Source organism: Caretta caretta, chromosome 23 (genome assembly GCF_965140235.1).
Source record: "Caretta caretta isolate rCarCar2 chromosome 23, rCarCar1.hap1, whole genome shotgun sequence".
Taxonomy (NCBI): Eukaryota; Metazoa; Chordata; order Testudines; family Cheloniidae; genus Caretta; species Caretta caretta.
In genome coordinates this window covers 12,377,982-12,400,127 of record NC_134228.1, presented here as the reverse complement: position 1 = coordinate 12,400,127, position 22,146 = coordinate 12,377,982, and the positions used below count along the sequence as shown (strand labels likewise).

General features: G+C 58.2%; 1 protein-coding gene across 1 annotated transcript; it reads left to right on the top strand.

Annotated features, from left to right (window-relative positions):
* The first annotated feature begins 6,502 nt into the window (after positions 1-6,502).
* LOC125627941 (uncharacterized) lies at positions 6,503-10,601 on the top strand. The gene is made up of 4 exons (XM_075122388.1): positions 6,503-6,663; positions 7,483-7,842; positions 8,771-9,310; positions 9,739-10,601. Exons 1-4 carry the CDS (start codon positions 6,657-6,659, stop codon positions 10,563-10,565), a joined length of 1,734 nt encoding a protein of 577 aa, XP_074978489.1. The 5' UTR covers positions 6,503-6,656; the 3' UTR covers positions 10,566-10,601.
* The last annotated feature ends 11,545 nt before the right edge of the window (positions 10,602-22,146 follow it).

Genomic DNA, 22,146 nt, shown 5'->3' with positions numbered 1-22,146 from the left:
ACCACGCAGCCCCCCGGGAAGCGGCCAGCTGCAGGTCCGGCTCCTATGCGGAGGTACACAAGCGGCTCCACGCAGCTCTCGCCCGCAGGCACAGCCCCCCCACAAGGAAACAACTTTTCTCAATCTTTTTTATGGCAGCCTTTCAAGACCACGATCATAACCCCACTTAATCTCCTCTTTTCCAAACTAAACATGCCCGGTTCCTCCAGCCTTTGCTCACGTGGCTGCATTCCCGCCCTTTGATCATCGTTGTCGCTCGCCTCTGGATCCTTTTTCCAGTTTCTCCACATCCTTTCCGCACAGTGGTGACCGGAGCGGGACACAGCACTCCTGGCCAGCCCAGCGCCGAGCAGAGCGGGACTCTCACCGCCCGGGACTCGCACTCTGCCCCTCTCTTGCAAAGGCAGCTTTAGGCTGCATTTGCTTTTGGTTTTGCAACGGCATCGCATGGCTGCCTCATGCTGAGGGCGTGATCCACCCCAACTCCCCGATCCGTCTCCGCTGTGCTGCTGCCAGGCCCATTCGCCCCCACCCTGCCCTGCTGCGCTTGTTTTTTCTTCCCTACGTGCAGCACCTCTGTCGGCTTTGGAACAGTTCGGTGACGGGGTGCTCCACGCACCACGCGGCTGGCGCCTCCTGCTGGTCGTTCTGGGGAACAGCTCGACGCCCCTTCCCGCGGCTGCCTGCCGTCCCTCCGCCTCTCTCGCTCCAGCAGCTTCTGCTGCCTCTTTGTTACTCGGCCCTGCGGCCAGGTCACGGCGTGCGTGTTCCCCCTTTCAAAGTCTCCTTCCGCACCAGCGGCCTCAGGCAGACTCCCCTTCTCTGCCCAGTGAGAGCCACTCCCCCAGGGGCTGGCAGCGCCGGGCCGCAGCCGGTTGCTCTGGCCCCACAGCAGTTTCTGCGGGGGGCAAAAGGCAGAACTGCAGCACTTCTCAGCCAGAATATATTTTTTGCGGGAAAAATAAAGATTATGCGGGACAGATTAATTCTGCGCATTCGCAGATGCACAGAATTCCCCGAGGAGTAAATAACGGTGAATGGTTCCAACATTGGTGTGACAGGTTGTCCCCCACTCTGGGGATGCCACCTGATGTACTGGGGTACCACAGAGACCACCCGTTCCACCAGCCTGGGATCCCTCACCCTGTCCTGCAGAGCCAGGCCCTCAAGCCTTCTCCAGCACATACACACAGGTAGGGACACACCCAGCTGCAGAAAGACACAGACACTGAAACCAGCCCTGCATGGGAAAGCTTTCAGCTAAAGAACTGACCTGCGCTCAGGTGCACACCCTCTCAGGGTGCAAACCCAAAATTGTTTTGTCTTGCGCTGCACAGAGAACTGTACTGCATAAGCTAATTGAAATTTGCCTCCTGCCTCAATGTGGAGGAAGATATGCACAGCGTTGTCCCCCCACCCCCCCAGTAATGACTTCCACAAACTGGGTTTTGAGACAACAAAACAAGTTTATTAACTACAAAGGATAGATTTCAAGTGATTTTAAGGGATAGCAAACAGATCAAAGGCAGATTACTGAGCAAATAAAATAAACATGCAAACTATAGTTTAATACACAATAGAAACTGGCTACAAGCAGTAATTTCTCACCCTAAATATTGTTTTCAGCAGGTTGCAGAGTTTCTTGAAGACAAATTCCTCTTGCTTGCAACTTGGAGCTCCAGGTATTTCTTTCACAGGCCAAACACCTTCTAGCCTGGGTTCAGTCCTTTCCTCCCCAGATCAGTTTTAGGTGTTTTCAGCAGTCAGCTTGGGCAGGGATTCAGTGAAGAACCAACCCTGATTATCTCACTCCCCAGCCTTAAATAGGATTTACATAAGGGGGGAATCATTTGTTTCCCAGTTTGATCCCCACCTCCTACAAGTGGAAAACTACTATCAGTCCAAGATGGAGTCCAGTACCAGGTGATATTATCACATGACCCTGCCGTGTCAAAGCAGCCATAAGTCAAAGGTTGTTTGCAGCATCCCAGGAAACATCTGAGGAAGGTGGGAGATTAGCATCTTCAAAATCCTATTGTTCCCCCTAACGGATCATTGGCCAACCAGCCAGACTCATGGCATTTTGTGTGTGGGCATTCCTCAGGTGCAAACATTTTTGTAATTGGTACATTAAAGTTAGGAATATTGACTGATACAGAAATGATGCATGCATACAAACAGGATAATCACGTTCAGTAAATCATAATCTTTCCAATGATATCTTACATGACCCATCTTGCATAAAATACAACTTAGTAATGCCATATTCATATCAAAAGCATATCTCACTTAAGAATATGAAGTGCCACAACTGGGTCAGTGGGGATCCTACCCAATCACACCAGCCTGTGCTCCGGCGACAAAACCAGGCAAAAGTCTGGTGTCCTTGGGCTACTTCCTACCACAGCTTGGGTGGGTGGGGGGCGGGTTCCGCAGTCCAGGGGTCCTTTGTCTCCGTGGGGTACACTGCAGACGACAATCCTGACACCACATCTCCAGGGTTCGTTTCCCCCAGGGGAAGGGCACAGCACAGAGTCAGCTCTGCATTCAGCAGCAGGCTGGAGACATCTGCCTCCTTCCCCTGCAGGGCCCTCCCTTTATACTTCCTGCCCCGCCCCGGTACTTCCGGGAAGGGGGCGGGGCACATTTGGCTCCTCCCACCAGGGGAAACATAGTGGTCCCTTGCTCTCAAGTCCAGAGGGAGGCCGCTCTGCTCACTACACCCCGATTATGTGTGGAGCCTTCATTTTATCCTCCGTTTCTCAGTGTATTATGTGATGGTACGGCCAATGGATTTGTTATTTCCTATACAATCAACGGATGCTCCTTAGACTGGAGTTGCAGGATTAGCGCAGTATAGGATAGATAAGAAGGCGTGAGGAGTGTGTATTAGGTATTAGTAAAGCACGGTTAATAGCAAGGCCTACAGGCTGAGACCTGTACGATTTTAGCTTCGCCAGACTAGGCCAGAGGCTTAAGATGATTGCGTGACCTAGCAATAACCGCTAAGACCAAAGGTTACGGCATAAGCTGTGCCAACAGGTGAGGTTATGGGACAATGGATTGCAATAGACACACGATATTGTCCAAAACCAACTGCCGCCTGATTGTAACATCTTTAAATGTCTGTCCTGACCGCAGGGTACCTGCCATGCGTAGCTGCACGTGAGACGAAAAGGAACTACAAACAACCTATGAAAAATGGGGCAGACCAATAATCATGGGGTGTGGAAGTGCAGCTAAGGGAAAGCAGGCTGATGCCTTGTGACGAAGCGGGGGATTTTCTTCGTGTTGTGCATGAGTACTGTGCGTGCCTCAGTTTCCCCTGTGCGCTGCCGTCTGTGTCACGAGGTGGTGGGAGTGAGGGTTTGCCAGTACAGAGGGCCAGGTGTGATCTCACCTAGCAGCCTGGACCCCAGACAACGGCCTGGACATGATAGATCTCAGCAACTGGTGACCCAGAGGCCCAGCCTGTGTTGGGAGCCGGGCAGTTCTGGCCAGTGGGAGGACAAAGGACGGAAGAGAGAGGGCCCCGGTGATCTGTTTGTGCGGAAGGAAGACGCAGGGCGGAGGAGGGGCTGTGGGGAAGGTGATATAGGGGGATCAGCTGGAAGGAAGTTGCTTCTGGACTGGGGACAAAGAGGGGTCTGGCTGCACCTGGACTGGGACAGACACACCTGGACTGGGACAGACCAGCTGGAAGGTGCTGAGACTGGCCAGCCCCGAGGCCCCTGAGTACTGCCTAGGCTGGGTTCGGCCATACAATAAACCCTCCTGTTTTACGCTGGCTGAGAGTCCCTGCAGACTGGAGATCGGGGGGCCATCGCTCCATCTGGTGGGGGTGGCCCCAGGTAGCCAGAGCAAGGGGACCCCCCAAGGGGGCTCACGAAGGGAGCCAGGCGGGCTGGAGGCTCTGAGAGGTGCAGTTCCAGGAGATGGTGGAACCCAGGGCTTAGCCCCCAACAGAGAGTGAACCCCGAGAAGGGCTGTCAGACGGAGGGGAGTTCCTCCCGGGGATCCTACAGAGCCGAGAGAGCCTGCAGGGGCCTGTGAGTCCGTGACACACCTTCATGCATAAACGGTGAGGTGGCAAAATTTGCAGATGATACAAAACTACTCAAGTTAGTTAAGTCGCAGGCAGACTGCCAAGAGCTACAAAGGGATCTCCCGAAAGTGGGTGACTGGGCAACAAACTGGCAGATGAAATTCAATGTTGATGAATGAAAAGTGATGCACGTTGGAAAGCATCATCCCAGCTCTACATATACAACGATGGGGCCTCAATTAGCTGTTACCAGGCAGGAGAGAGATCTGGGAGTCAGTGCGGAGAGTTCTCTGAAAACTTCCACTCAGTGTGCAGCGACAGTCAAAAAAGCCAGCAGAAGGATGGGCACCATTAAGAAAGGGAGAGATAATAAGACATAAAATATCATGTTGCCTCTATATAAATCTGTGACGCAGCAGGGAGGGGGAGTGGTGACCTGGGACCCACACTCCGTGACAAAATCCATGGTACGTGCACACCTTGAATACTGCGTGCAGATGTGGTCGCCCCATCTCAAAAAAATTAGACTGGAATTGGAAAAGGTTCAGAAAAGGGAAACAAAAATGACGAGGGGTCTGGAATGGCTTCTGTATGAGGAGAGATTACAACTTTTCAGCTTGGAAAAGAGACAGCTCAGGGGGGATATGATGGAGGTCTGTAAAACCATGACTGGTGTGGAGAAAGTAAATCAGGAAGTGTTGGTTACTGCTTTTCATAATGCAAGAGCTAGGGGTCACCCAATGAAATGAATAGTTAGCAGGTGTAAAACAAACAAGAGGAAGTATTTCTTCATGCAACGCACACTCAGCCTGTGGAACTCCTTGCCAGAGGATGTTGTGAAAGCCAAGATTATAGCAGGGTTTGAAAAAGAACTAGATAAGTTCATGAGGATAGGTCCATCAATGGCTATTAGCCAGGATGGGCAGGGATGGTGTCCCGAGCCTCTGTTTGCTGAGAGGACGACAGGGGATGGATCACTCTCTGATTCCCTGTTCTGTTCATTCCCAATGGGGCACCTGGCACTGGCCACTGTCGCAGACAAGATACTGGGCTAGATGGCCCTTTGGTCTGACCTAGTGTGGCCGTTCTTATGTGTCAGGTGTAGTCAGGGCTACAATATCAAAGAGGGAAGACCCAAGGGAAACCCCAGCAGGAACCATCCCGCTAGCGACGCTTGTCTACTGAGAGGCCTATCGGAGCCGAGAACACCGGGGAGGATGTGAAGATGGCCACGGCTGTAATTGTTGCACAGGGTTTTGTAGGATTTCTCTCTGCAGGACTTTACTTAGCACTGGGGCCGGCGCTGACGGCCAGGGGAAAGCCCCCTAGTGACCTCTGCCCCCACTCCCTGCAGCACAGCGCCCCCAAGCAGTGCACTGGGGTATCAGGGCCAGCAGTGACGGCCAGGGGAGACTGCCCCTCCACTGAGCCCCTCCTCCTGCTCCCTGCAGCATAGCACCCCCTAGTGCAGCAGTGGAGTATTGGGGCCTAATGGGTTAGAACAGGTGGGCTGGGATCCAGGACTCCTGGGTTCTATCCCTGGCTCAGGGAGCGGAGTGGAGTTTAGTGGTTAGAGTAGGGGGGCTGGGATCCAGGACTCCTGGGTTCTATCCCTGGCTCTGGGAGGGGACTGGGGTCTTGTGACTAGAGCGAGTGGGAGGCTGGGAGCCAGGACTCCTGGGTTCTATTTTGAAGGCTGGGCATTGCTCCCCGCTTTTCCTCTCAGCAGCTAGTTCCCAGCCTCCCAGGGTACCTTTGGACCCGGGCACTTGCCAATCCTGGCTGGGATCAGGGAAGGGCAGCGTGGGTGGGTGTGACCCAGCAATCTGGGCACAAGGAGTGCATGGGGTGGGGGTGGCAGGGAGCTGGACACGGATCTATTGGGGGCAGGGAGGGCGTATGGGGGGGGGTGCACCGTGCCTGAACTGGACAGGAAAGAAAAGGCTGGATGAGGAGCAGGGAGGCTCTGGCTGCCCCGGGGCAACGCCATGCCCGGCCGCCTGGGCTCGTTTCCTACCTTTGTCTACCCTTGCCCCAGTAAAGACTGTGGTACGGATGGACCAATCTAGGTGCCGAGGGGGTACCTTGGGTTACCCGAGGATGGGGAATAAACTGGAGGGGATGGTCCTGCCCCCCGCTCCATAAGGGACAATAGACTGTTGAGGCGCCGTGCAGTAGGGACCAGGGCGGGAGGCTCACTGGGGGGCCCTACATCTAGGCGGGCAAGCAGAGAGGTAACATGACTTGCCCAAAACACTGGCAGAGAATAGAACCCAGGAGTCCTGGCTCCCAGCCCCACCACCACCACCTCCAAAACCACTGGACCCCACTCCTCTCCCAGAGCTGGGGATATAATCCAGGCGTCCTCACTCCCAGCCCCGTCTGCCCTAACCACTAGCCCCCACTCCCCTCCCAGAGCCGGGGAGAGAGCCCAGGAGTCCTGGCTCCCCGCCTCTACTGCGCAGTTTTGTGACAGCATCCAAAGGGTTAACAGGAGCCCAGCCTCAGCCGGGAGGGGGAGGGGCGAGGAACCTTGGCTACAAAGGTCCCCACGGGCGAGCTCAGCTGCGCCCTGTCCCCTCCCTTCCCGGAGGGCTTCCAGCCGGAGGCTATGGCAGGTAAGACCGGGCGGGAGCCAGGACACCTGGGTTCTCTCCCAGGCTCTGGGAGGGGAGTGGGGGCCAGTGGTTAGAGTGGGGGGGAGGGGGCTGGGACTCCTGGGTTCTCTCCCAGGCTCTGGGAGGGGAGTGGGGGCCAGTGGTTAGAGTGGGGGGGAGGGGGCTGGGACTCCTGGGTTCTCTCCCTGGCTCTGGGAGGGGAGTGGGGGCCAGTGGTTAGAGTGGGGGGGAGGGGGCTGGGACTCCTGGGTTCTCTCCCCGGCTCTGGGAGGGGAGTGGGAGCTAGTGGTTAGAGCAGGGGGGCAGGGCTGGGAGCCAGGACTCCTGCGTCCCCTCCCTGGCTTTGGGAGGGGAGTGGGAGCTAGTGGTTAGAGCAGGGGGCCTGGGAGCCAGGATGCCGGGGTCCTGTTCCCCCTGCTCTGGGAGGGGAGTGGGGCCTAGTATCTCCGGGGAGGGGGGCTGCCCTGCCCCGAGTTGCCCACTGCTGACGAGAGCCTTAGTCCTGACTGGTGTCAGAGTAACAGCCGTGTTAGTCTGTAAATTTGCAAAAAGAAAAGGAGGACTTGTGGCACCTTAGAGACTAAATTGGTTAGTCTCTAAGGTGCCACAAGTCCTCCTTTTCTTTTAGTCCTGACCTGCAGTCCCACTGTGGGCAGGGAATTTCTCTCCCACTCGCAGCAGGGGCCCATCTCCCCTGGTATCCTGGCTGTGCCCAGGCCCACGCCTGTGCTATGAGAGAGTCCCCCGGGTGGTCAGTGAAGGGTAAAGTCCTCCCATCTGGTGCCCTTTGAGCCCCCCAACAGCTGTTTCTCCTTCCAGCTGTTGCTGGGGGGTGGCTGGATCCCGGCTCGCAGCTGACCCTCAAAGGGGCTGTGCTGGGGCTGCTGTTGAGCCACCCGGGGGGCATCCCCCTGCGGGATTTCGGGAGGCTCTTCCACCAGCATCATGGCCGGCGCCTGGATCTGCCCCGGCACGGCTACCGCTCGCTGCGCCACCTCCTGGGTGACCTGAAGGAGCTGGTGGTCCTGGACGAGGAGGGCAAGGAACCGTGGGTCAGGTGCCCACACGCAGCCTGCGACCTGCTGCCGGAGGCCAAGCCCCCCAAGAGATGCCGCCATCACCCCCGGATCCACAAGGAGGCGCCACCCGAACGGCAGCACCCAGGGGCTCCTAAAGCAGGTGTGGTCATGGGTTGTGGGCGGGCTGCCCCCTACTGGGGGGAGTGGGAACTGCATGTGGTGGCTGTGTGTCACCTTGCCCTTCCCTTTGTTAGGGTAGCATTACAGGTGCTGTCTACACTACTAGGTGCATCAGTGATTTTCAGGGTAGATCTGTGTCAGGACTCCTGGGTCCTCTCCCTGGCTCAGGGGGTCTAGTGATCAGAACAAGGCTCTGGTCCCAGTTCTGCCATCTACCTTGGGCAAATTCTCTCCCTCTCCCCCTCGAAAATGGCAGAATAACTTTTGCCTACAGATTGCAAAGCTTAACCGCAGCTCTGGCTTTGATGCCCTCTGGCTGGAGGGCACAGTCCAGCCCTGAGAATGCCGCTGTCTCTGGGGTGGAGCGTGTCAACTTGCTGTAACAAGGCAAACCGTCTGGTCCTGCCTCTGCTTTGGGGCAGGTGAAATCAATGATGGGGTGCCTGGGGATACCCTGGGGCATCATTTAAACAGGCCTGGTACAGAGCTGGCTGCAAAGGGGAAGCAGGAAACCCCCCTCACTGGGAATCTCTGCCTTGAATGCGGGTGCCAGGTCCCAGGGAGCAACACTGTGCCTGGGGAATCGAGGCTGGTGGGAAATTGAACGCTGCCCCCACCGAAGTTGGGAGTGAACTTGGATCCCTCTCCCACCCCCGCCCCCCGATTCTTTGCGCAAGTCTCGAGTGATGAAGCTGAAAGACCCAGGCCTGTGCTATGGGGCCCAAGCGCCCCTAGAGGGAGCCTCGGCTCGGTGCAAAATCTGCCCTGGCTTACAACAGCTCCCATGCGGAGTGGGTGCATTGCAAAGGGGTCCAGCTCAGTGAGACTGGCGCCCCCTAGAGGGGCTCATGCATCCTAATGGGGATGGCAGCATCTCACCGGGCATCTCTTCTCTCCTCTCCCTCCAGCTCCCAGGCCTTGGAACTCCTGCCACCACCTGGCTGCACCCCCGGACCATCCGCCAGCCGGATCTGCCCCCGGCCACCAGGCCAGCACCTGGCTGCCCCGAGCTGTCTCGCTGAGCCACTTCCCCAGCTCCCGCCTTCCTGTGGCCGCCCCCCGGCAGCCGCCCCTGCTAATCTTCACCAACCAGTCACGCGGTCTGGCAGCGTACCAGGGGGCAGCCCTGAATAGCCCCACGCAGGCCCCCAGCCGGCTGCCCCGCCCCACCCGCCCAGCCAGCCCCCAGCTGGACCCTCCCATGGCCGAACGGGCTGAACTGGAGGAGAATGTGGCGCGCGTCCTGCGGGGCCACCCCGGGGGCATCTCCCTCTTCCGCTTCCGCCAGGCCTACGGTGCCGCCTACAGCCACCCCTTCCCCCTGGACAGCACGGCCTCGGTGAAGGAGCAGCTGGCGGCCATGCCGGGGGTTGTCAGGGTGGAGGGCTGGGGGGTGCAGACGATGCTCTTCCCGGTCTGCCCCCAGGAGCTCCCCAGCGAGGAGAATGGTATGTGCTGGGAGTCGGGCGGGGTGGGGGGAGAAGGACCATCCCAGGGATCGAACCTGGGGAGCGAGGGCCTCTGCAGCTTGAGCTATGAGTCCGGGGAGGAGTCCTCGCCTGTGGGTCAGGCTGGGCTTGAGCGGGATGGAGCTACGCAGGGCCAGGGGGCCTGGGCTGCGGGGGGCTCAGCAGGGGGCGCTAGGCTGAAAGGAGTGGGGCAGGGGGCTCAGCAGGGGGCGCCGTGTGGCAGGGAGTAGGGTAGGGCACCTCAGCTGTGTGGCAGGGTGTGGGGTGGAGGGTTCAGCAGAGGGTGCCGTGCTGCAGGGAGTGGAGCGGGGGGCTCAGCAGTGGGTCGGGGGCTCAGTAGGGGGCATGCTCTCCCTCTCTAAACTTCCCAGTCACTGAGTGAATTCCCTTCTCTCGTGTCTGTCTAGGTCTCGCCCCATCTCTGCCAGAGGCCGTCGCCGCTCTTGCCAGCCCCGATGTGGTCTGTCCATCGCCTTCCATCTCTGCCAGCTCCCCAGAGGCCACCCTGGCTCCTGCAGGCCCAGAGCAGCCCCCTGTTCCTTGCAGCCCTCCCCCAGGGCACAGAGTGGCACTGGGGGCCCCAGTTGAGATCCCTGTATCCCCCGCTGCCTCAGCAGCCCCCTGGTCACTGGGGATGGGATGGGAACATGGAGCCATGGGGCCCATCACTGAGGAGACTGATGTCATGGAGGGCGTCACCATTGCTACACCAGCTGCTGGTTCTGTGCCATCTGAACTGGGGGCCGAGCTCCCCCTGCCATTGGCTCTGGCATCTTCGGTAGCCCTCTCCCCTGCAGGTTCCCCCTGGGGTCCCACCCCAGCGCTGAGCCTGGACGATGTGGCTGCCACGGATGCCGTCCTCTACGGCTTTAACTCTGCCCCCAGCTCTGCAAGCTGTCCCAGCCCAGAGCCGTCCTGTTCCCCAACTTTGCCAGGACCCATGTCTGGCGGCCATCCTCTGATGGCTGTGGTCTCCCCTGAGCCAGCCTGGTCCCCCATCCAAGACGTCCCTGGCACCGCGGATTCTGCCAGGGAAAGACCACCCTTCAGGCCCCTGCCTCTGGGTGAGCCCAGCTTGGCATCCCCCTACAAACATCGGGAGGACAGGGGGGCACCATGGGCGGCCATCAAGCCAGAGTCCCATCTGCCCCATATCTCCCCGCTCCGCCCCCCATCTATGGGGAGTAAGAGGAAGCCACTCAAGCGCAAACCTGACCTCTGTGTCCTTCTGTGAGGTGGATGTTGTAAGTTGACAGCATTTGTGTGGAAATGGGGGGGGGGGGGCACTAAATTGACATGGGGGGGGGACAACACAATGGGCTTGGTCATCTGGGTAGGAGGGGGATTGTAGGACAAGCGCCCGCATGAGTTAGAAACGCTTCTCTCCTACTAGGAGAGAGGGAGCCGGGTTCTGCCCTGGCTCCTGCATCACCAGCTGAGAGCGGATCTGGAGTGGGCGGGGAAGGGGAGAAGGGGGCAGGGGTTGATGTGGGGTTGGGTGGAGTCTTCATGATGGGCAGCAGGCTGGTTTAAATGTAGGTGGATGGCCCCCTATTCTCGCAATGCCCCAGCCTGGGGCTGGATTGGCCCCAGTGCCCCCTAGAGGTGGAAGGCAGCTGTGTCCCAGTGAGGCAGCCCATTCCTCCCCCAGTAGCACAGGTCTGAGTGGGAGGTGGAATCACCCTTAAAGCTGGGGTCTGTCTGGGATTCAGCCATCTGGGGTGGATCCAGAACCCACCCTCTTCTAGTAGGGGCTGGGGCAGGTCTAGAACCCAACCTAGTGTGGTGGAACCTTCACCAGTCGGGGGAAATCTGTTGAATCTAGAACTCACTTGGTTTGGGAAAGGGGGTCTAGAACATGCTCCACTTGGTGGGGGAGGGAGGGAAATCTAGAACCAGCTAGATTCTGGTGCGGGGCATCTGGAACGCACTCTGTTTTGTCAGGACATGGTGGGATCTAGAACCTGTTCCAGTTTGCTGAATCTATAACCCCCTCGATTATGTGGGGTCCTGAGGAATGTAGCACTGATTCTGGTGGAGAATCTGGAACATGCTCCATTTTGTTGTGGGTTGAGGACTCTAGAACCCCCTCCATTCTCTGGGGATCTAGCCCCCAATCTGTTTTGGTGGGAGGATCCACATACCCAGTGTTATGGGGGGCTGGCAGGAGAGGGTCTGTGGCTGCTCCAGAGCCATATCATGGCCCTGAGCAAAGGAAACAATTATTTAAATATTTATTTTCCCACCTCTCCGGGGGAATCTTCTCATATTTTATTTGATGAATCTCCAGTTGTTCTCCTAATAAAATTTGCTTCCTGAATGATCCGCTCCTTTCTGTGGCATTTTTTTCATCACAGAGGGGGAAATCCATGATAGGGTGGGGAAATCCCTCTTAAAGGTGCTAGAGCAGAGTGGCTCTTGGCTTGCAGAACCTAGAACCCAGCAAGGCTAAGTCATCCCTGCAGGCTCCTTCACATAACCCATGGGGACTGCATGTGCTGCAGGGAGATGACCAGGCTGGCTCCGTGCTGAGTTCCCTCGAGCAACTTCCCCAACCAAGGGAGACGCCGGCTGGTGCAGAGACAGTTGAGCGCGAAATGGTGGCAGAAGTGGGATCGTGCTCCATCAAGCTCACTCGCAGCACTGCTCTAAGGTGACGTCTACAGAGCTAGCGGCTGCAAGTCTCACAGCCTGGGTTTGTTTTTGTTTGCTGGTGCATCAATTTTTTTTCTCATCACGGAGTGGGGCAGGGAATGTGTGACATGATGGAAAACCCCTGCTCATAAAAATTCTAGAGCAGCAGCCCTGCGGTTAGGGGATTGAGACAAGTGGTTTGCAACCTCTGATCCGCAGACCCCTGGTGGGTCCTAGACTGTGCCTAAGATTTCCCAAGGGGTCTGCTTCTCCATTTTACCTTTTTTTAGGGAGCGGCAAATAAAAAAAGGTCAAAACCCCCTGCCCTGGAAAGTGACTTGGCCTAAACTAAAATTTTCTGCTTAGTTCCCTGGTAGATCAGAAAAATAACTCTCCCCTGGTCATTGTCCCAGATCTAATCAGAAATTGGAGTGAAGTTCAGAAGGGGAAGGTTTCGTATTAATCTGTTTGAAAGGGGGAGGGTCCAGTCCACGGGCCGTTCAGATTTTTGGACGTACCGGTGACTCTGTCCAGCCGCTCTTTAATTAACACCCAGGGGCCTGGACAGTCTGTGTATACGGCCTGAATGCTGTTCTCCATCTTTAATGCAAGGGGGAAAACCCACGCACAGTGGCACTGCGGGATCCTCTGAGGCAGCATCGTAGCTGGGCTAGGTGTAGCTGTGGAAGCAGGAGGGGGGTGAAATCTGCCTGTTAGGAAGGCGTAACCGTCTGTCCCAGCTTTCAGCGCCTGCCGGACTCCCGATGGGCTCTGGCTCCTTTGGAAGGGGCCGGCTGAAGGTGAACTCAGCGGGGGAGGGGGGGAGTGAAATGGAGGGAAAATTAAAAATCTGCCAACTGGGGAGAGACTCCAGCTGCCCGGCTTCACAAAGAGAAGGCGACCGGGTGACTTGAGCCAGGGCTGTAAGTGCCTACACAGGGCCCGGCCGTTTCACAAGAGAGGCCTCTTTGATTTGGCAGACAAAGGCCCAACAAGGTGGGGGCTGAAGCCAGATAAATCCTCCATGACGTGCTCAGATTCTTGTTTTGAACCCAGTTATCCTATTGGCCTTCACAGCATCCTCTGGCAGTGAGTTCCACAGGTTAACTAGGAGCAGGGGGGGTGCTCTAAAAGAGGGAGGGGCCTCAGGTGCCAGAGCTGTGGCCCCACCACCACACCACACCACCCCTTCTCCCCAAGGCCCTGCCCCTTTTCCTGAGGCCCTGCCCTTGTGCCACCTCTTCCCCCCAAGACTCCACCCTCCCCATTCGCTCCTCTCTGCCCCCTCCCCCTGTCACTGACCCTTAAAAAATGGGAGGACTATGGCCCCCGGGCCCCCCTGTTCCAGCACCCCGAGACTGTGAGTTGGATGAAGAATCCCTTCCCTGATCATTTCATGGGCTGGCCCCTGGGTGGTGTGTGATGTGAAGGGGTAAATAACATTCCCCTGGTCCCTTTCTCCACCCCCGTCACGATCATTTTTAGCAGGGAGGGGAATGAACTGGTGGATCACTTTAGCAGGAGCTGGGGTGGATTCTCTGTGGCTGGCCATTTTTAAATCAAGATGGGCTGGTTTGGCGAAAAGATTGGCTCTGCTTCCACCAGGAATGACTTCAGGGGGACTGTGAGGCTGGGCAGGGCAACTCGCCAACTCGCCTGCTGGAAATCTGGGCTGTGCTGGGTCAGCTCCAGGGAGCCACCAGGAATTTAGGATTTTCTCCTTTTCATTTGAAACAGGACAATGCCCCCCCACACACACACACCGCCAAAAAATAAAATGGCATTTCTGACTTTGGACCAGCTTGTTCCTAGTGTGCAGTAGTTCCACAGGCAGTAGTATGGCCTAGTGGTTAGAGCAGTGTGTGTGTGTGTGTGTGTGTGTGTGTGTGTGTTCGTTCCTGACTTTGTCCTGCTGGGGGACCCTGGGCAAGTTGCTTCCCCATGCCCTCTCCCGTGCCTCAGTTTCCCCATCTGGAAAAATGCGGCCTGGGGGATCTGCTATGGAAAAGTGCAGGATCAGAGCTGGGGGGTATAGTGACCATCTCTGTCCCATTCGGCATCTCATGAATAGTCCTCCCCACCCCCAGACTTGGTTCACACCGCGTCAAGAGTGCCTTTCAGATATGGCTCCCTAAACTGCAGCCTCTGGGGCCTGGGACAAAGAGAGTTAAAGTCCAGGCCACCCCCTCCACTTGATCTGCTCCCTTCTAGCAGTGCCCCAAATAGGCCCATGACCCACATTGCCTCAGCTGGGGGCACAGCTCTGCCCCTGTTCCCCAGCATATTTGGCTTGTTCTGTGACACTCCCCCCCATCCTGCCCCACCCACTCAGCCCACTGCCTCCCCCTTTCCAAGTTGTGAAGGCCAGTCTCTGAGCCCAGATTATATGATTGGCCTGGATCCCCCTGGGGCAAGGCGTCCTTTACAGCCTTAACTCTGCCTGCAGTTCCCAGCCTGCAGTCATCCTTTACCCTGGCACTGCCAGGACTGTGGCCTGCTGCGGCAACCCCCAGCCCCCTATGCCTGTCATCTCCCTGCATAGTTGCTATTCTGGAAGCACAGGGCCCCCAATGCCCCTGACACCCCCATATGCCCTCTCAGTCCCCCCCACCAGCCCCTCAAAGGATCCCTGCCAAGGAGACTAACACTGTTCTCTTTGGCCCCCCCACACCCTCTTTCAGGGGAGCTGTTCACATACTCCCTGACCTCCAAATACCTGATACCCCCGTCTAAAGTGTCCCCACTGAGGGATTCCTCCCCCACACAGGAGGCCTGTAAACCTCCCCCTCAGTGACCCCCCCAAAATGCCCCCTCACATCTTAACTGACCCCCAGTGTCTCCCTCCCCACCAGCAATGCACCCCTCCCTCATCCAAGGCCTAGAAAATGGGGAGGGCCTGGAACGCCGAGAAGGCACAAGGGATTGGCTCTGAGCATCAGCCAATGGCAAGGCCTGCTCTACAGGTCCCGCCTTGAGTGACCAGAGGGTGTCTCCTGATTGGCTGCCTTGGATCCCGCCCCATAAGGGATTAAGGTATAAAGGGGACCCCTAGGAGATGGGTAGTTGCTTTCTGGTTTTGGTATCTGTCCTGGTAGCTCATTTGTCTGGATCTCTCTGAAGGGAGCCAGGTCTCCTGGGTTCTTTCCTGGCTTGGAGGGTGGGGTCTAGTCTAGTGGGTTAGAGCAGGGGTGGGGTTGGAAGCCAGGACTCCTGGGTCCTTTCTTGGCTCTGGGATGGGAGTGGGGTCTAGTGGGGAGGAGCTGGGAGCCAGGACTCCTGGGTTCTTTCCTGGCTATGGGAGGAGAATGTGGTCTAGTGGGTTAGAGCAGGGATGGGGTTAGAAGCCAGGACTCCTGGGTCCTTTCCTGGCTCTGGGATGAGAGTGGGGTCTAGTGGGTTGGAGCAGGGGAGGAGCTAGGAGCCAGGACTCCTGGGTTCTGTCTCTGGCTCACAAGCTCTTCTCTCACAGGTGGGCTGTGCCCGGGGCTGGCTGAGGTCCTGGCTGGGCACCATGGAGCCCTGGCTCGAGGTGGTGGTGGTGGCTGCTGGTTCCCCGGAGCTGGGCTCCGACAGGGACACGTTGGCTGGGGAGGGGAGCTCCCCTGCTAGGAAGAGACCTCGCCGCTCCCCACCCCGGACAGAGACTCCCATGGAGTGGGAGCCCCTGGAGCCAGCTGGTATGGTGGGGGGGGCACCCCTTTGCCTTGCTGGTGGGGTGTGGGAGAAGACTGTGTGGGTGGGAGGTGATGGGGGGAGGAGAGTTTAGGGGGACAAAGATGGGGTTTGGGATGGAGAGGGCTGGGGGCAAAGAGAGGGGGTGGAGGGGTTTTGTAGGCAGGGGGGAGCATTGAGGGTCAGGGGGAGCTATAGGCCTGGTGTGTCTGTGGTTCTGATCTGTTTCTGTACCAGGTGTCACGGACCCTCTGCCTGTCCTGGGTGGCTTCACTGCCCACCCCCCCGCCCAGGGCCTGTACTCTGTATCTTCTCTATGGGGTTGGGGTCCATGGGGGGCACAGTTAGGGCCCTCAGCCCTATATCCTCTGCCCCCAGACTCTTCCCATTTCCTGCGGGTTGGCTTCTCTCCCCACTTCAGGTCGGGATCCCCTCACATGGGGTACCCCCAGCTGGCCGTGCTCCACTTCCCCCAGCCACTGGACCACCGACCACTGGGACCCGGCTCACGAGTGGCCCAAGGAACGGGCTGGGCCAAGAAGTGAGGAGGCTGGGGATGGGGGGGAAGGAGCAGGACTCCTGGGTTCTATCCCCAGCTCTGGGAGGGGAGTGGGGTTGAGTGGTTAAAGCAGGGAGCCAGGACTCCTGGGTTCTCTTCCCAGCTCTGGGAGGGAAGTGAGGTCCTGTGGGTTAGATGCGGGGGGCGGCAAGAGACTGTTTTTCATCCCGAGGAACGCTGAGATTCGGCAGGCTCGGTGGACTGGCGGGAGCGGTGGGTGGGTGCATCTCAGCCTTGATCTCCCCCAGGAGTCTCTGACCCACCCCGCGGCCCTGTTGCTGGGTATCTCTGCTCCGTGTCGGTGAGTTTTATTTTGCAGTCTATTCTCTTCCTTCCCTCCCCCCTTCATTGTAGAGTTGGCAGATGAATCCGCACCGGCCTCGGGGGGTCTCCCCAGTCCAGCCCCATGCAGCAGCCAGTCACATCCAGCAGCACGCTCAGATCCCGGACCCTCTGCCTCCTGCCCTGGAACAAGGGACCTGGCGCGCCAGCAGCCGAAAAAGCCTGCTCGGTCGAAGAGTTGGAAATCCATGGGAAACAGAGGTGGTTCAAGGGGAGAGATGGGAGCCAGGACTCCTGGGTTCTACCCTGGGGTTGGGGGCTCGTGGTTAGAGCAGGGGGCTGGGAGCCAGGACTCCTGGGTTCCAGCCCTGACTCTGGGAGGGGAGTGGGGTCTAGTGGTTACAGCAGGACTTCAGTTCTAGGGTTTCTGCTGACTACAATCTCCAGCAGTGACTCCTAACCCCAAGCTCTGTGCTCTCTCTGTCTGTCCGTCCATCCCAGGCCTCGCGGCCATTGTTCCGCTGGTACAGGGCATCCTGTCGGCCTTCGCCTCGGGCCTGAGGCTGGCAAAGCTGCTGGAGCTCATGAGGAACCAGCACGGGGTCGACGTGGAGGCTCTGTGCCGGGCTGAGAGTGCCCCGGACGTCCTGCAGCTGCTGGCCCAGGTGCCTGGGCTGCGGGTACGCACCCCTGAGAGGGGCCCCCAGTGCCTTATCCAGCTTGAGAGAGGTAGGGGCTGGTGGGCGTGTGAATTGCCCCTTCCCGTCAGGCCTGCCCTGCCTCCCCAAAACATGGCAGCAGTCCTAATATTACCACCCCTCTCGCCGGGGTGTGTTCCCCTGCCTAGTAGCCGGTGCTGCATTCTTGTGGCCCAGCAGAGGGCGCTCTGCCTCTATGCAATCTCCAGGGTCCCAAGTCCCCCTCTGCTTCTGATCTCTGGGTGTATCTGTCCCAGGTGTGGCTGCCACCCTCGCCCCCTTTCTGGGGCATGTCAGGCTTGGAAGGGACCTCGGGAGGTGTCTAGTCCAACCCCCTGCTCAAAGCAGGGCCAATCCCCGATTTTTGCCCCAGATCCCTAAATGGCCCCCTCAAGGATTGAACTCACAACCCTGGGTTTAGCAGGCCAATGCTCAAACCACTGAGCTATCCCTCTGTGACAAAGTGGGACTGTTCTCAGTGTTTCCTCTGAATAGTGTGGGGGTGCCTCAGTTTCCCCTAGGCAGTTCTTAAGTATCTAGGTGGTGGGATAAGGGTGTATGATCACTGCAGAGCCCTAGAGGGCAGGTGTGTGCAGGGGTCTGGACACAGAGAATGGCCGACACCCTGTTTCCTGGCCACTGATGGCCGGGCCCTTCCCCCCTGCAAGGTGAGAGCTGAAGGGTTGGAGAACAAAGGAATCAGGTGACCTCCTGGCCCGGGAAAGGGACAAAGCCCAGAGGAGGAGGGGCTGGAGGGAGTTTCAGTTTGGGGGTGGCTGGGACGTGGAGTGAAGTGCAGATGTGGCTGTCTGGCTCACTGCCCCCCAAAATGGACCCAGCTGAGGGGTCCTGTTCTCTGCACCTGCAAGCTCTGTTTTAGACCATGTTCCTGTCGTCTAATAATCCTCTGTTTTACTGGCTGGCTGAGAGTCACGTCTGACTGCGGAGTTGGGGGGCAGGACCCTCTGGCTTCCCCAAGACCCCGCCTCGGCGGACTCGCTGTGGGAAGCGCACGGAGGGGCAGAGGAGGCTGAATGCTCCGAGGTCAGACCCCAGGAAGGTGGAGCCGGGTGAGCTGTGTGTCCTGCAGACAGGCTGCTCCCAGAGAGGAGACTTCCCCAGAGTCCTGCCTGGCTTCATGGGGAGCAGATCCAGAGCATCGCCCAGGGACTCCGTGACAACCCTCCCCCCTGTGTCTTATACAGCGTGCTCCGAACTGCCTGCCTGAGTCTGCCCAGAGCCTGAGCTCGTTGTTGTGTGAGAGCGGGAGCTGCCCCCAGTTTAACTGATGCTGAGCTGCTTACACTCGGTGGCTCCTCCTCCCTCTCAGGCTCCCAGCAAACTCAGGCAGGCATCGGCTGTGCCTGTTTCATCATTTTGAGCAGTTGGTCACGGCCCGAACCGACAGGCTTCATTTTTCGTTTTGAGGAGCGCTGAGGTTCTGCACCCTGAGGAGGCTGTTTGGCGGGCAGGAGGGGGCAGTGGGTGGGTGCACACCGGCTGTATCCTGCCTTAATCCCCCCCCCCCCCCCCCCGGTCTCTGACCCACTCCTCAGCCCTGTGTCTGCTTTATCTCTGGTCCTTGTCAGTGATTTTTATTTATTTTATTTTTGCTGTAGATTCTGTTACTTTTCTCCTCTTTCTAGCATTGGCAGATGAATACACACCAGCCCCGGGGGACCCCCCCAGTCTAGCCCCATGCAGCAGCCAGTCACAGCCAGCCCTGCACTCAGATCCTGGGTCCTCTGCCTCCTGCCGTCCCGGAAGAGGGGACATGGTGCACCAGCAGCCGAAGAAGCCTGCTCGGTCGAAGAGACAGAAATCCATGGGAGACAGAGGTGGTTGAAGCACAGAGTTGGGAGCCAGGACTCCTGGGTTCAATCCCTGGCACTGGGAGGGGAGTGGGGACTAGTGGTTAGAGCAGGACCCCTAGGTTTTAAGGTTTGAGCTGGCTCCAATCTCCAGGGTCCCGAGTCCCCCTCTGCTTCTGATCTCTGGGTGTGTCTGTCCCCAGGTGTGGCTGCCACCCTCGCCCCCTTTCTGGGGCATGTCCTGCGCCCCTTCCCCCTGGGCCTGGGGCTGCCCAAGCTGCTGGAGGCCATGCGGCGGGACCATGACCTGGACCTGGCGGCGCTGAGCCAGGAAGCAGGGTATAAAGACGTCCTGGAGCTGCTGGGGCAGGTGCCCGGGATCTGGCTACACAAGTCCTCCAGAGGCCGCACATACACCGTGCACCTCCACGCAGGTGGGTGCGGCAGGGAGATTTTTGCCCCTCTCCCTTCTACACTGAGTCTGTGGCCCTCTGGATCCACCCACCCGCTGTCGCTGCCTCACGGCTCAGGCTCCCGGCAAACTCAGGCAGGCGTCAGCTGTGCCTGGTTCCTGGTTTTGAGCCGTTTGTGGCGGCCCAAACGGCGAGAGGCTTCATTTTTCGTTTCGAGGAGCGCTGAGATTCTGCACCCTGAGGAGGCTGTTTGGCAGGCGGGAGTGGGCAGTGGGTGGGTGCACACCGGCTGTATTCCGCCTTGATCCCCCCCTGGGCATCTCTGACTGACCCACCCCACAGCCCTGTGGCTGCTTTATCTCTGGTCGGTGTCAGGGATTATTTTTGGCTGTAGATTGTTACTTTTCTCCCCTTTCTAGCATTGGCAGATGATGCTGCAGCAGCCCTGGGGGGCCCCCCAAGTCCAGCCCCAGGCAGCAGCCAGTCACAGCCAGCCCCGTGCTTGGATCCTGGGTCCTCAGCCTCCTGCCGCCCCGGAAGAGGGGACCTGGCGCGCCAGCAGCCGAAGAGATGGAAATCCATGGGAGACGGAGGTGGTTAAAGTGCAGAGTTGGGAGCCAGGACTCCTGGGTTCAATCCCTGGCACCGGGAGGGGAGTGGGGGCTCATGGTTAGAGCAGGGGGGCTGGGAGCCAGGACTCCTGGGTTCTATCCCTGGCACTGGGAGGGGAGTGGGGACTAGTGGTTAGAGCAGGACCCCTAGGTTTTAAGGTTTGAGCTGGCTCCAATCTCCAGGGTCCCAAGTCCCCCTCTGCTTCTGATCTCTGGGTGTGTCTGTCCCCAGGTGTGGCTGCCACCCTCGCCCCCTCTTTGTGGAACGTCCTGCGCCCCTTCCCCCTGGGCCTGGGGCTGCCCAAGCTGCTGGAGGCTGTGTGGCGGGACCACGACCTGGACCTGGCGGCGCTGAGCCAGGAAGCAGGGTATAAAGACGTCCTGGAGCTGCTGGGGCAGGTGCCCGGGATCTGGTTGCACAAGCCCTCCAGAGGCCGCACATACACCGTGCACCTCCACGCAGGTGGGTGCGGGGGGGGGGAGATTTTTGCCCCTCTCCCTTCTACACTGAGTCTGTGGCCCTCTGGATCCACCCACCCGCTGTCGCCTCCTCCGGCTCAGGCTCCCGGCAAACTCAGGCAGGCGTCAGCTGTGCCAGTCTCTCGATTTCAAGGAGTTCGTAGCAGCCTGTGTTACGCAGGAGGTCAGACCAGATGATCACCATGCTCCCATCTGGCCTGGGAATCTGGTTCCTCTTGCCCTGGAGGTGGGGTGTGAAGCCGGCTGGGTTTTCATCAGAAGGGTTTTTGGACCCCCACCCCATCCCCCAAAATGAAATCGCGTGCATCTGACTTGGATGAAATTTCGTTTAGTGGGGAGGAAAAACTTCTTGGTGCTTTGGGAACAGAATCTTTTGGGGTTTTTTTGTTTTCTTCCCCAAAGAGGTCAAACGAGGAACTCACCGGCTGCAATTTTTCCTCCAAACTATTTTTGACCTGAAAGGAAACTCTAAAAAGACCAGGGCCTGGTCTTTTTAAACCCTTGGTTATGATAAAAATCCAAACAGAGGAGAGCTGAGTTTTGACCCCCTTTGTTTGTGTATTTGAAAAAATTGCACCTGTTCTGAAACATTTTGCACAAAGCCATGGCATTTCCTGCCATTTGGGAAACCCACCTCCTCTGGCTCTAGTTGTCAGTTCCTGCTTGTGACCCAACTTGGGGGGAGGGGGAGTGTCCAGGGATGATGAAAGTGGGGACAGTGGAACGAGGGCTTTGGGCCCCCCACAAATTGCCTATAATGGGAGTGAAATGGGTGGGGCCTCAGCAAACATGGCCCCACACTTCTCTCAACAAGCCTGGAGTGTGACCCAAATGGCTGTGTGTGTCTGGTGCCGGCAGCAGTAGTAGGTTGTTACCCTGTGGAAAGTAGATGTTGGCTCTGGTGCTTATAAAGTGGTAAGAGCCCAGAAGTGGCAGGGGGAGAGGCTGGGAGGATGTTGGAGGGGCCTGTGGTCCCATTTTTAGGGTCCCACTGCCTCTCCCTGAGCCCACCTCCCCGTTTTTCTTCTCTGCAGCCCAATGGACCCCAACTCCTGCTGACCTTCCACTGGGGGGAGTGCTGCCCCCCAAGCTGGGAGTGTTGGAGGGAGCCAAGAGGCCGGGCACAGCGAGTCTGATGCAGAGGCAAGGGCCCCCAGGCTCCCACCCCTGCCTCTCTCCTTGTGGGGCCAGAGCCACTTGGTGTGGGCGGAGGGGCTGAGGGGATACCCCTGCAGGGGGGGTGGTCTCCTCCCACCTACAATTGGCAGCCCTGTGATTTGTCTGATGCGGGAATGTGAGGGGCTTTTTCCCTTCTCTCCCACAGAGGCCCAGAGCAGTGGAGCTGGGAGTGAAGGCCCCACCCCTAGAGCAAGTCCCCCAGCAGGGAGTAGTCGGCTCAGGCACCCTCAGACTCTGGCAAGGGTTGGTCATATTTCTTCCCCCGCCACTTTTCTTCCCAAGCCCCAGAGGCCAAGAGGGGCCTTGTTAATTGCCAGTAGAGACCCAACAAAGGTCTCATGACTCCGGGAGCTGGGGCTTTAGCCCTGATGGGCCCCCTGCTTCAGGGTCCCAAACCAGCAGGTGCAGGGTAAATGCCGCAAGGAAACAAAAACTCCCTCTTTCAACTGGAAAAGCCCCTTGTTGTGGTGGTTTGT

Coding starts and splice junctions, on each gene's coding strand:
- LOC125627941 (XM_075122388.1), top strand. Junction 7,843..8,770: donor CCCAGGGGCTCCTAAAGCAG/GTGTGGTCATGG, acceptor CTCTCCCTCCAG/CTCCCAGGCCTTGGAACTCC. Junction 9,311..9,738: donor GCTCCCCAGCGAGGAGAATG/GTATGTGCTGGG, acceptor GTGTCTGTCTAG/GTCTCGCCCCATCTCTGCCA.